General features: G+C 54.8%; 1 protein-coding gene across 2 annotated transcripts; it reads left to right on the plus strand.

The window, feature by feature from the left end:
- Window positions 1–1,934: 1,934 nt before the first annotated feature.
- Window positions 1,935–12,805, plus strand: ATP1B4 (ATPase Na+/K+ transporting family member beta 4). 2 transcript variants are annotated; one of them, XM_059482817.1, is made up of 9 exons: window positions 1,935–1,972; window positions 2,162–2,225; window positions 4,918–5,080; window positions 7,605–7,733; window positions 8,556–8,660; window positions 9,330–9,526; window positions 10,153–10,209; window positions 10,871–10,966; window positions 11,416–12,805. In XM_059482817.1, exons 2-9 carry the CDS (start codon window positions 2,163–2,165, stop codon window positions 11,575–11,577), a joined length of 972 nt encoding a protein of 323 aa, XP_059338800.1. In that variant the 5' UTR covers window positions 1,935–1,972; window position 2,162; the 3' UTR covers window positions 11,578–12,805. The 2 variants fall into 2 exon arrangements, with proteins under 2 accessions (XP_059338800.1, XP_059338799.1); XM_059482816.1 differs by lacking the exon at window positions 1,935–1,972 and having other exon boundaries at window positions 2,085–2,225.
- The last annotated feature ends 737 nt before the right edge of the window (window positions 12,806–13,542 follow it).

The following is a 13,542-nucleotide window of genomic DNA, read 5'->3' on the forward strand; positions in this document are numbered from 1 at the left end:
CAGCCCCGGCACCGGCACCGGCACCGGCCCCGCCGCGCCTGCGCCTCGCTGCGCTCCGCCCGCGGCCGCCCCGGCTCCCCGGGAGCGAGCGAGCAGCGAGGGGCGGCTCTGGCCGGAGCGGCTGCGGGAGCCGGGGCCGGCGCCGGGACCAGCGCAGCCCCAGGGGGCTCGGGGAGGGACGGACGGAGCTCCCGCCCCGGCTCCGGGAGGGCAGAGGTCCCGTCCCGCCTCTGGGAGATCCGGCACACGCACCGGCAGCTCGGCCAGAGCCGCTCCCCACCTCTCTCCATCCCTTTGCCTCCAACAGCTCCCACTCTCCTCCAGTCCAGCTGCTCCAGCACGTTCTGTCCTTCGCCAAAATCTCCCTGGCACCTCTCTGTTGCCCCGTTCTCCCCATCTCCCTCCTCCCTGGGGTGCAAGTGACAGTCCCGGGCAGCCGCCCCGACACCGCCCCGGCCCAGCGCTGCATTTCCCGGCACTCCGGGATCTCCGCTCCGGGGGCAATGCCTGTTGCTGTCTGTGCCCTATTCCATGGGGGCAGCAATCATCTGCAATCTCCGTGTCCATGGCCAAGGAGCAAGAATAGGCCCTCAGCCTCTGTTTTCCACATCCCATCCGCAAAATGGGGATAAAAGCATCTTCCCAGCAGGCTCCTTAATTGCTTGTAAATCACTCTAATGCCCTGGGCTGAGAGGTGCTAAGTACAGATCACGTAATTCTTTCAAGCATATTTCATCAACTTAAAAGAAACGAATACTATCTCTGCTTTAAACCCCCCACACTTTCACTGGATAATGACCAGCTTCTCCCAGGAGAGAAGGGAAAGTGAGCACTGACAGCGATTTGAGAGCCTGCATCCCATTCCACCTGCCGAGCTTCGGGAAGACAACCCTTGCCCCAGGGCGCCAGCCTGGCCAGCAGATCCAGCTGTGGGCACAGCTGTGGGCACAGCTGGCGGCGTGCCCTCCTGCCGGCGGGCTGGCTGCGGGCACCGGCCCCGGCACCGAGCGGCAGCCCCGGCCAGCCCGGGGCAGCTGCCAGAGCTCTCTGCGTCCCGCTGCGCCAATTTATCAGCACAGCCGGTGAGCGGCTTTCGGCCACGCTCGGGAGAGGACAGGAAGGAACGGTGCCTTGCCACCGAGCAGCCCTGCGGGGGCTGGCACACATGTCCCCAGGTCCCCGAGCCTTCGGGCACGGTCCCAGCCCGGGGCAAGGCAGCCTTTCCCCTCCCTGGAACAGGGCCTGGCTCTCTGGCTAAAGGAAGGGTCACCGCTCCCATTGGAAAGGGGCCAGGAGGTTCAGCAGGCGGATGGTGCCGAGCTGAGGCTGGGACAGAGGTGTAAAACGAGCCCCAGCGTTCCTCGAGAGCTGCGTGGACACGGCCAGGGACGGGCGGCCCCGCACGCCGGAGCTGCTCCAGCAGCAGGAGCGCAGCACCTACCCCGACCCCCAGTGCATCATCTCCTGCCCGTGATTCCCTGATGGAGGAAAACCTGAGCCTCCCCAGCCCCGGCCCGAGCGTGGCACGGCAAGGTGTGCCTCTGGATTGTGTCTGACAGGCTGTGGGCAGCTCTCAAACCGGGGGCTGTGAACTCCTGCCTGCTCTCGGGGATAAATATAGACCCGCCTGCCCCTCTCATACTCCTTCCACCGCGAGAGAGATTTCTCAATTTAACCCCGGCCCCGCTGTGACTGACAGGCACACATTGACGCTTCTCCCATCGGAAGCCCCAGCGATTTGTTAATGTTTATTCACAGCTCCTCGGTCTCCTGGGGGAACAGCTTGGCTTCCCCATGTAGGGCGCTGGCTGGCAGAGATGGGAGCTCAAATGTGAGGCAGGATGCGGTGAGGGTGCTGCAAAGGGCACCAGATGCCAGAGCACTCAAGATAGGATCCTGCTGCCTGGAGCTTACCCCCCTTAGGAAAACAAGTTATTTTTTGATCCACTCCTGGACAGCAAGGTTCTGCAGGGTAGGGAGGGAAAGCAGCGTTGCTCCCCACAGCCTCGGCACAGCTGCTGCTTTAGGGGTTCTGTAGGGCTGGGGAGCAGTGCTGGGAAGGGGGTTCTCTCTGTGAGCCTCTCAGAGCCAGCACAACACAGCACCCACACCCACAGTGCTGCTGTGCTAACACTTATATTTTTTGTGTTTCCCACCCAAGAATGGCCAGCAATGCCAGCACCAGTGATGTGGAGGGCCAGCTCAGGAGCCCCAGCCAGAAGGTGGTGAGTATTTTGGGGCCTCATTTCACCAGGTGAGGTGGGAGCTGCTGCAAGGACCTGCTTTGTGGCTGATAGATTTATAACTACTTTGCTTTAGGAAATGCTGCTTTGTCTCTTAGGCAAAGCACTTTGTATGGGAGGGGGGTAAAGAGCTGTGCCAGGTCTGGCCAGTGGTGCTGGGTGGTGAGGGGGAATAGAAGGAACACCTGGGCAGGGTGACCCTCTGCATACCTGGATTTCAGCAGGAGGAATCCAACACTGAGAGCTGACCTGGTCTGAACTGAGAATGGTGGAAAGCTCCTGGCCTCCCCCAGGCCACCCACAACAGCCAGCACAGAATGATTTTGCCAGAGATGAGCCCCAGATTTGCTTCCCACAGCAGGCAGTGACTCAGGGCTGCCCAGTGTCCCTGCTGTGGCTCTGCCTTCTCCCTGCCCCACTGCACTCCTGTCCCAGCTCCTGCCACTCCTTCTGCCCCTTGTTCAGGTGCAATGAATTGTTACAAGACCATCTCTGTCCTGGGCTGCAAAGAGAAACCACCTGTCCTCCATTCCAGACCTGACCAAGCTCCTGAGATGAGAGACATCTGCCAGGAACCTGGTGTTGGGATCATCCAATACTGGAATCATCCAGTACCAGTACCTGGTACGGGCCCAGCTGCCCCACAGAGACCCATGGGGTGAGCCTGGGGCCTCCTCAGCCTGCCTGGGCTGCCATGGAGCCCTCGTGGCCTTTCCCAGTCAGCAGGACAGGACCCTGCACTTGGTGAAGGGTCACACAGCACAGAGCCAGGAGAGCTGGGAACTTCTCTCCTTACAGAAGCCTCCTTCAGTTCCTGGGCTGAGGCCCCATGACAGGGGAATCTGTCCCCAAATCCCCCCACAGCCCTGAGCACTGGCAGCAGCTCCTGAGTGTGGGCTCTTGCTGCCTCCAGGAGAAGCTGGCACGAGACTCAAAGGCCTTTCCCCAATGCAGCACTAAGCACCAGTGTGGGCTTCATCTGGGCAGTGTCCCCTGCCCTGGCAGTCTGAGGAAATGTTTCCAAAACATCTCCCGGTAGCTCTTTTATCTAATGGGGAGAGTGGGAAGAAGAACACCTTCTCTACCCCTCTTTGCTGGTCACTCTTCCCCTTGTGCATATCCTAGTAGATACAGCCCCCACAGCTCCTGTCCCAGTCCCTCTATGACCATGCTGGGGCTGCTGCTCCCCGGCTCCAAACCCCACTGCTCTCAGCCCTGTACCCCGTGTTCCCTGCCCCTCACACCGGGCAGAGCTGCTCTGGGCCCTGTTCCCTGTGTTCCCTGCGTTCCCTGCCCCTCAGGTGGGCAGGAGCTGCTGTCAGCCCTGTTCCCTGTGTTCCCTGCGTTCTCTGCCCCTCAGCCGGGCAGAGCTGCTCGGGTCGGGCTCCAGCCCGGCTGTGGGTCTGTGCCAGGCGCTGCCCCGGCCCTGCCAGCACCGGGGGCATTTTCTGCCAGCAGCGCTCCCAGAGAGCCCCACAGAGCTTCACTCAGCCCATCAGGGCAGCCAGCGGCATGGGGAGCGTTTACAACCCCCTGCTCTGCCCAGGCTCCCCAGGGGACACGCTCAGCCTTTGGGGTCAGTATTGTCCCCCACTCTCACTGTGCTCCACTATTTGTGTGCCTGAGCAGAGTCCAATTTCTCGTACCCAATTCAAAGGCGTTTCCAAGCAAGGCTCTCGCCAAGCTGCCGGCCACATCCCGGCTCTCCCCGGGGCAGCCCGCGGTTTGCAAATATCGCACACCTGTGGGTCCCGGCTCCGGAAGGTGCCCGGTGCCGGTCCCGGAGCGCCGACCCGGGGCGGTCCCGCGGAGCGGCGGCTCCGGCCGTGCCCGAGCGGCTCCGTGCCCGGTCAGCAGCCCCGGAGCGGCCGGGACCGGCCCGAGGGCTCAGCCCCGCTGGCCGCGGAACGCACTGAAATGCCGGAGGTGCCGAGGCCACCCCGGGGACAGCATCGCCCTCTCCCGGCCCGGCCCGGGCTGAGAGCAAGGTCAGCACCTTCTCCCACCCGCCTGCCTTTGGAGACCTGCCCGGATCCAGGGGAATTAGGGACGGCTTCCCGGCTTCCGTGTCTCAAGTGGCTCTGGCCCAGGCACAGGATTTGTGTTCCCGAGTTCTGGACAAACAAGTTTTCACCCCTTAGGCAAAATACAAAGTCTTGCAACCTGGGGAGATGCTTTTCCCTGGAACTCGGTGTAATTAAAAGAGTAACAACACAGGGATTTCTTCAAAGGCTGAATTCTTGCTCACACGCCAAGGAAAACAAGCTGGTTGATCTCTTTAATACTGCTGCCTGCTATCGTCTGTGGCAGCACAGAGAATGTGCACTTGAACTCAGAGATTTTGCAGAAGTGTGGGAACAGTCCCAGCCTTCCCAGACCACAGGTTTTCTCTGGTCATGTTCATGCAGGTGGAAAAAGATGAGTTTCTGTAAGTGCCAGCACAAGGAGACAGTGCCCAGTGTGACAGCAGTGACGTACATGTAATGGAAAAATGGATGCTGGGTTCTGAGTGATCTTAAGTTGGAACAGCCAAAACTGCCTCTCTTTAACTCAAGAGTGATGATGGGAAAATGGAAATTTGAAACTTTTCCAGATATTAAGTGCTTTTGCATTTATTTTTGGCCAATGAGAAGTTCAGCTTGCCTGTGGGGGTTGTGTTCTGCAACTCTTCCAGGAAAATAAGCATGAGGAGAAGGTCCAGGATCCTGACAGAGAGAAGCACGAGCCCAAGGCAGACATGGGGAGCAAAACCTGGGCAGACCTGGCTGGGGAGATGAAGATATTCTTGTGGAACCCGGAGGAGAGAACATGCTTGGGGAGAACAGCCAAGAGCTGGGGTAGGTCCTTGCTCAAGCCCCACTTCTGGGGGTTGTTGCCTTTTCTGCTTCACAAGAGATTCACCTGCCTGTGGTTGTCCTTGATAGCCTGGACTGACCACCCCTGCCCATTTCTTTAGTGTTAATGTTTCTAACTAGTGCAATAATAACCAGTGAGAAGAACAAGCAGGAAACCCTGCAGAAGGAGGTTAATGTTGAGGGAGGGTGAAAGCAAAGATTTCAGGCTGCCCAGACTGTGTCCCAGACAGAAGTGTAGAGCCTGAGCAAGCAGGGGAGCTGCAGGTCAGTGTGCTGCAGCTGTGCACCCTGCTGCCACCAGCACTCCTACCCTGCCTGTGTAACCCCTGGGACAGTGGCTCTGGTGCCATCAAGTTGGTGGGGAAGGTGCCTGGGCTGTGGCAGGTGTTGTGTGCAGGGTGCACACCCTGGGGCAGAGCAGCCCTCCCTGCCTGAGCCAGCCTGGCTCTGGAAAGGAGGGGAAGGGAAGGGCTGGTCAGCACTCTCACCCTACAGCAGGGCCCACAGTGCTGGCAGAGCCAGTACACTGGGATGTGCCAGCTCTGGTGGTTCTGAGTGCCCTGTCTGCTTTATCCACACCCTTGTGCCCTGCAAAAATTATTGCTGAGTCTGGAGGTGCCCAGGGTAGTTAAGAGCAGCCTCTGGGGTGAGTGCTGCTGCAGGCTTGGCCCAAAATCGAGGTGCCACAATCCCACATGGTGTCACCCATCTTTGCAACACTGTTCTGCCAGCACCCAGCCCCCTTGGCAGAGTCAAAATCCCAGCCTGATCCAGAGGCACCTGCACATCCATCAGTGTAAGGCTGAACTACCAGGGGCTGCTGCTGGGTGTTTGCAGCCCTTGGCTGGCACTGGCAATGCACCACAGGCCCCACAGCCCTCCCATGCCCCTGCCAAGAGCTCTGGGTCTTATGCAAACCCTGTGGCGGCAGCTGGGAGAACAAAGGAAGCTGCCCAGCAGCACCAGAGGAGTCTGAAAACCTGCCAGCATGAGTCTGGGACAGACCTTGACATTCATGTTTGCACTCCTGTGCCCTTTGCTGGCCACAGAGGCAGACCAGCGTTTCTGCTTCTTTGCTGGGTGGGAAGGCACAGACCAAAGTGTGGGAGCAGTAGGGTGAGTCCTTGGTGATGTAGGTTTGGTTTTCTGGAGGCTCCTCCAGGTCCTGAGAAGCTCCTTGTGAGAGGATTTGCTCAGTGTGGTGTGGATGTGACCCTGGCAGTGCTGGCAGCACTGGGGTGGGTGCAGCATCCTCCTGTCCCCTGGGGTCACTGTGCTGTGCTATGTGACCCCTCACGTGCCCTTGGTGCGCACACGTGTGCTCACTTGTCTCTACATGGGGGCAGGAGAAGCTACTACCAAAATCAACACTTATTTTAAAGTGAGAGCATTTGGAGGTGAGTGGAGCTGAACTTTCCCACTCTCAGCTCATGGGTGGGGAGGAGGGAATTTGCCCCCTTGTGCTGGCTCTAAAGGTGTCCCCTGGAGTGGGGGCCTCAGGGGACTTGCACTCACCAACTGCAGGGAGATAATGGCCACAAGGTCATCACTGCAGGCCCCAGCCCCTGGGAAGGGCTGCACCCCCTCTCTGCAGATGAAACACTCCCTGCTGCACTGCAGGAAACACAGAAATGGGAGCAGCAGTGGGAAGATGCCCAACAAGCACCAGCTCTGCTGCCAGGCTGGGGCAAAGGCACCATCCAGCATTGCTCTGGCAGGGCTGGGCATGGTCCCCTCTGTGCCACCAGCACAGTGCTGGCCCATCTGGCCCAGCTCAGCCCCAGCAGGACACAGCCCCAGCAGTTCCCAGCACGGTGGCCCTGGCAGAGGCACTGCAGGAGAGCACATCTGTGTTCCCAGGGCTCCCTCCAAGCTGCCGGAACGTTTCTCCTGGGAAATATTTGGGTTAGGGCTTCGCTTTGCTTTCTGAGCCGCTGGGTTTTATTCATAGGCTGTGGCCTCTTGAGACATCCTCAGCCAACAGCCTGGTCCAGAGGAAAAACAAACCCATTCCCTGAATGTCTGGGCCATGAAACAGTCAGTGGTGCTGCAGCCCTGAGCCAGGCTGCCCGCTCAGCCCCAGCACCAGGGGACAGGAATCAGGGCAGGAGCATCAGCCCACAGCCCCAGCAGGAGTTTGGCTGAAGCCACGGGGTACCTTTGCATGTTGCCATGCCAGGAGGGGGTGGGAAGGGCAGGAGGGAATGTTGGATCCATCTGTTGGAGAGAGCTGAGGCAGGTGGGCACACAGACCTGCTCCTGACACAGCTCTGGGAAGGGCCACGCAGCAAAAGGGACACAGACCCAAAGAGCAGCTACCCCAGCTCTGGAGCAGCTGGAATTCCTGCAGGCACAGACAGCAGAGTGTGTGTGCAGCTCCCACCTCCAGCACGGACTCAGGGCTGCCGAGGACGCCGTGCTGAGCACGTCTGTGCATCCCTGTGGGACACATCCCAGGGGATGTGCTCTGCTTGCCTTAACAGCAATGTGCCTGTCTGTTTTGCAGGCTTGATCTTACTGTTTTACTTCATCTTCTACACGTGCCTGGCGGGAATGTTTGCCTTCTGCCTGTATGTGATGCTGCTCACGCTGAGCCCCTACACGCCCAGGTACCGGGACCGTGTGTCCCCACCAGGTATGTACCAGCCAGAGCAGAGGCACCTCTGCCACCAGTGTCCCACCAAAATGGCATGGCCAGCACCTCAGGCAAAGCCCTGCTGGAGCTGTGCCCTCCTTCAGTCTCCCAGCCCTCCCTAGCACAGGGTGTTCTCACCTCAGGGCACTGGCAGAGCTGCAGGCTCTCTGCATAGGAGGAGACATCTTAAAAAGCCCCATGAGAAGTAATCACCCTGATGATACTAATTGTTATGCTCATTGCACTGCTTATTAGTTATCATTATTTTCAAGGCAAAAGCCAAGTTTAGGTATTTCATAGGTGATGCTGATGCATTTCAGCTGCTGGCTCTTTATACCTCATGCCTTCAAAATAAAATGCAAATCAAGAGTTGCTTTTATGCATTATTATTTGGGGGAGTTCTGGCAAGAGAATGTTCAGAAAATCCTCTCCCTGTGTCAGACACAGCATTTTCCCCATGTTTTTGTGTTGGTGGGGAACAGAAGGGCCCCTTGCCCTGCTCTTGTCTGGAACTGCCCACACAGCTGGGGACACAGGGGACCTGCAGCCACTCTGTGCAACCCCAGTCACTAACCCACAACACTACTGAGGCTCTCCATATCTCCCAGGTTTCCTGGGATATTTTGATGTGTATGGTGTTCTCTGGGGGTGAAATGAAGGTGAGGGATCAGCAGGTTGAGGACAGAGTTGATCTGTGAGCTGGTGCTGCCTCTCATCCCTGTGCCCAGCCCAAGCCCGGTCCCATGAACAGCCCTGCAGCACAGAGCCCAAGCCCATGAATGCTGCACCTACATCTGCCTTACCAGGGTCTGTCTCCTTCAGGAGTGATGATCAGACCATACTTGAATGGCTTCACCATTGCCTTCAACGTGTCCCAGCCCAGCACGTGGCAGCCCTACGTAGACAGCATGCACCACTTCCTAGCAGGTGAGCTCTCTCTCACCCTGGGAGCCATGGGGAGGGGGTTTTTGTCCTTGGATACATGCATGCAGTGCAGGGGTTTCCTCCTGGGCACCTCATGGGCCACATGTGGAAAGGGAGGCTCACAAGGTTATGGGAGCTTTGCCTTTCCAGGTGTGACTTCCTAACACCCTTGACATGAGGATGTTCTCTGAGAGTTTGAGTGTGTGCAGGCCTCAGGGGGTTTTAACAAGTCTGTTGTGTCACTGCCATATTTTATGAAAATTTCTTTGCCCAGGCTGTGCTCCTGGGAAGGTGAGAAGCCTCAGAGAAAAAATGAAAACAATTATTATCTGATTTGCTTCTCCTGTGTTTTGCTGCTTTGGAATGTGTTTGGACATTGCTTACCAGCAGGTGGCTGTTTCATTGGTTTCATGTGAATTGTTTTTACTTAATGGCCAATCATGGCCAAGCTGTGTCAGACTCTGAAGAGAGAGTCATGACTTTTTCCTGATTATCCTTTAGCCTTCTGTAAGTATCCTTTGTCTATTCTTTAGTACAGTTTAGTATAGTATTCTTTTATTTAATATAGTATCATAAAATAATAAATTAGCCTTCTAAGAACATGGAGCCAGATTCATCATTCCTTCCTTTGTCTGGGAACCCCACAAATACAACACTGTTGGTCTCCTCCAGCTTACGATGACAAAGTTCAGGAGGAGAAGAACATTGAGTGTGTCCCAGGCCAGTACTTCATCCAAGGGGGGAGTGACAGTGAGGAGAAGAAGGCGTGCCAGTTCAAGCGCTCGCTGCTGCAGAACTGCTCTGGCATCCAGGACCCAACCTTTGGCTACTCCAGAGGCCAGCCCTGCATCCTGCTGAAGATGAACAGGGTACAGAGAAAGCTGCTTCTTTTCATTCCTTCCTTTGGGCCATCCCAGTGTGATGAACACCACACAGGGGCTGAAACTCCTTCACTTCTCAGGCCCAGGGGAAAAGGGAACTAGAAACCCCAAACCTGCAGGCCAAATCTGCTAGAAAATATAAAAAAAAACCCACTATAAAACTTGTTCCATTTGATTTGCTGAGGCCTTAGTGCCTGGAGGGCCTTCTGCCAGGCCCTTCTTCATGAGGAACTGAGATTTAGGGAAACACCCCAGACCCCAGATGCTTTATAATGGGAGTTTTCTTAGATTTTAATTGAAGTGTAATAGCATGGTGGTTCAGTGCTCACTGCTGGGAAAATAAGCATAGGGGGATGTGAACTGTGTGGGGGAGAGGCTGTGTTACTTCAGAGGGTCTGGACCCTCTCTGTGTCCTCTGCTCTGCCCCTGCTGTCAGGCAGCAATCTGGCCCTCAGCCATGGGCAGGTTGCACGGTGTGGGGTGGCTGCAGGGACACACAGTCCTGTCCTGAGCAATGTGGCTGGCACCCAGAAAGGTTCAAGCTCTGGAGAAGGGAGGCAGCACGGGCTTGGCACTGCATTTCACACCAGCATGGATGTTTTTTGCTGTTGCAGATCATTGGCTACCGCCCTGGCGCCGGGGTCCCCGTGAGTGTGGAGTGCAAAGTGCAGGTACTGCTCTCCTCTGTGCCCTGCAGGGTGCTGGGGACAAGGACAAACCTCTCCTCCTCCTGAGGGACCTCAGCTCAGCACAACTTGTCCTCATATTAGCCCCAAACACCCACAGGACCCAGACCTGCCCCTGTGTCTGGGCACAACTGGAGGCCAATCTGCTGAGAGTGGCAGAGGCACCACTCTCCTGCTTCCCAACCTGCTCCTGCAGCCTCATGGGCACCACCATGGGGCAGCCTGTGGGCTGGGTGCCAGCTCCCAGCTGGAGCCTGGAGCTCAGTGGGAAGATGTAGGAACTCCTCATTTCCATCTCCAGCTGCTCTGCAGCACCCTCAGTCCTGGGGGCACCCTGCAAGACAACAGCAATGGGGTGAGGGAAGGGTTCCCACTGCTCAGACAGCTCCTGGATCGCATCCTTGGAGAGCAAAGGTGCAGCAGGGAATCAGCAGGCAGCAAACTGCAACCCTACCCATGGCTCCACAGCTCCACTCTCCCCTGGCTGGAAGCAGGGCAGTGACTGTGTTCACAGCAAACACAGCACAGCTGAGCTCAGCCAGGGGCTGCCAAGGGACATTTGCTCTGAGATGAGCTCTGAGGGGACCTGTATTTTGTGTCCCATGTCCTATGTCCGTGTGTGCCTCTGTTTTTTTTCTGATCACAGAAAGGCAATGAGAGTCACCTCAGGTCAGTGGATTTCTACCCTGGGAACGGCACATTTGACCTCATGTATTATCCCTACTATGGCAAATTCACCCACGTGAGTGAGGGGCTGGCATCTCTTTCTGCTTCCTTGGGAATGGGAGGGCAGGAGCTGCTGCACAGGCTCCAGATGTGCTGTCAGGCTATTTTGGGTAGATGTGGGCAGGACAGAGGCCATGGGCTCTGGGATTGCAGAGCTCTATTTCTGTCTCTGACAAACTGTGTGCAACAGTGTGTGAGTGTGTAACTGTGTGTGTAACCCTGTGTGTGAGTGAGTGTGTGTGGTTTTTAGGACAGCAGAAAGCATTTTGAGTCCCATAGTGTGGTGCTGTCCTGGGCAATGACCCCAGAGGCAATGTGCAGTGATTCATCTTGCCAAGGCACAGGCACAGAAAGGCTCAGCATGCTGGAACCATGAACCATTTACAAATTATTTCACTGAACATAAAAACCCTGCTTGCTTTTCTGCTCCCTCAAAAATGACACTTAAATCTCCTTTCTTTCCAGGTCAACTACACCTCCCCACTGGTGGCTATGCACTTCACAGATGTGCAGAGGAATCACTTGGTCCCCATCCAGTGCAGTCTGCATGGGAAAGGAATCATCAACGACCTGAACAGCGACCGCTTCCTGGGCCGGATCATCTTCACACTCAGCATTGGGAAGTAGCCCCTGCCAACTCCAGGCACTTAGGATAAGTCAATCAGAGGCTTTTTCCTTTTTAAAGCATCAAGCCAGCATTTTTTCTGCTAGGAAAAACAGGCACATGGAGATTATTGGTAATTTATTTTTGTTCATAGTTAGGAAATCAATGAGATACAATGGAGCGTGGATCCACATTTTTCATCTTCTGATGTAAATCATTATTAGAAAATATTAGAAGTTTTCCCCTGGGGAGAGAACTTGCAAAAGATTTCACTTTTGATTGAAAAAAACCTCTGGTATCCAAATGTTATTTTCATAAGGCCTTTTATGAGTGATCCCTGTGGAATGCATCTTTCCTGGCTTTAAATTTTATTTTTTTAGAATAGTTTTATATGCATTTCTCAGGCAAAAGCTAAAAAGGAGGTAGTTTACTAGCACTATTCTTGTTAAAATAATAAACAGCAAAAATTCTGGATTATTCCTGAAATAACAGTGGAAAAGTGAAAATGGCAGCTCTCAAAATGTTTTCTAGGATCTCCAGCCCCAGAAGCATATTGAGTGCAGCATTTTACACAGCTTGGTGATCACACTCAAGGTGTTGAGCAAGGGCCACAGAAAATCGTTTGCCCTTGAACCCTTCCAGCTGTTCCTTTCTGAAGAGGGAAGATGAATGCATTTCTCCCTCTCTCCTCCTCACTCCAGTACTCTGCTCTGCCCCAGGGATCCTCACCCAGTCTCTTGGGCAGGGATGAGTGAGAGGAGCTCTCCTGTCACACCTCACAGGTTGGCAGCACCCCCTGACCGGGCACAGAAGTGCCCAAAGCTCTCAGACCTGCTCTTCCCCATTCCAGAGAAGTCCCAGCTGTAACGCTGCAGCAAAATGCAGGGAACTGCTCAGTCCCCTCACAGTTAAGGGGTCAGTGTTGGGGTGAGTGAAGGCACCAGTGTGTCACCCCAAAGGCTGGTGAAGCACAGGGTGCACTGCCCTGAGCAGCCTGAGCCTCCCTGGAAGGGACAGACCAGCTGCACTCTGCTTGCTGGGAGCTACAAACACAGCAGGACAGGACACCTCGGGGTACAGCACCACTGGGAAAGCACACTTACTAAAATTACTGCCTGAGCAGGGGCATTATGGTATGTTTGTCCTACATCCATAGCCAAGGAACTTCATCTGCTGTCATTTCCTGATCTATATCAGTCTCTAAGAAGTGATTTTTTTCTATTTAAAATAAAGTGACTACAGTAAAATTAACTCTATGGTGGCATTCTTGAAACACTGGTGTTAAGAGATGCAGTTTGTGCTGCCAGTTAGGCACTGAATTTCCAAGCAGCATGTAACAACATCCTGGAATTCTGAGCACTTGATGAACTTCCCCAGGCCAAAGAGTTCAGTACAATAAGACTCTTCACCAAGCATTACAACTATCTGGCAAAAAGGATTTATTAAGAACTATTAAATATCTGAACCAGAGGCAGTTTAGGAACTAATTCTGCTCAGTTGTCATTATCCAGATGGCACTGATAGAACCAGGGCAGTATATTCATTCTGCCTGCACAAATTATCTGCAAGGGCATCTTCTGACCAGCAGAAACTGCCTTCTGCCAAGGAGGATGCTGCTGGGGGAGTGGCTCTGCTTTTGACACAGAAATAAGTTAAACCCACAAGCATTTCTCTGCCAATTGCTTTAGCTCTTTTAAAGCATTTGAATTTGTGGGGTCTTGAAAGGAAACCAAACTCACTGTGTCTCATGCTATCAAATTAACAGCCTTCACACTAGCACCAAGGTAAAACTTTATTTAATATTTATTCCCTGTCTGTCTGATGAAAGAGGAGGTCCTTTAGCAGATGCTGGACCCATGCTTTGACCAAATCAACACAAAAATCAACTGATTTGGATGTAAATGTGTGAACAGCTTAGAAGCAAAAGCTTCTGTTTCCCCACAAACATCCAGATCCAAGCACATTGACGATCCCTCTGGAAAAGTACT

The sequence above is a fragment of the Ammospiza nelsoni genome, chromosome 15 (assembly GCF_027579445.1).
Source record: "Ammospiza nelsoni isolate bAmmNel1 chromosome 15, bAmmNel1.pri, whole genome shotgun sequence".
NCBI lineage: Eukaryota > Metazoa > Chordata > Aves > Passeriformes > Passerellidae > Ammospiza > Ammospiza nelsoni.

Coding starts and splice junctions, on each gene's coding strand:
- ATP1B4 (XM_059482817.1), top strand. CDS start 2,163: ATGGCCAGCAATGCCAGCACCAGTGATGTGGAGGGCCAGCTCAGGAGC. Junction 2,226..4,917: donor GGAGCCCCAGCCAGAAGGTG/GTGAGTATTTTG, acceptor CAACTCTTCCAG/GAAAATAAGCATGAGGAGAA. Junction 7,734..8,555: donor GGACCGTGTGTCCCCACCAG/GTATGTACCAGC, acceptor TGTCTCCTTCAG/GAGTGATGATCAGACCATAC.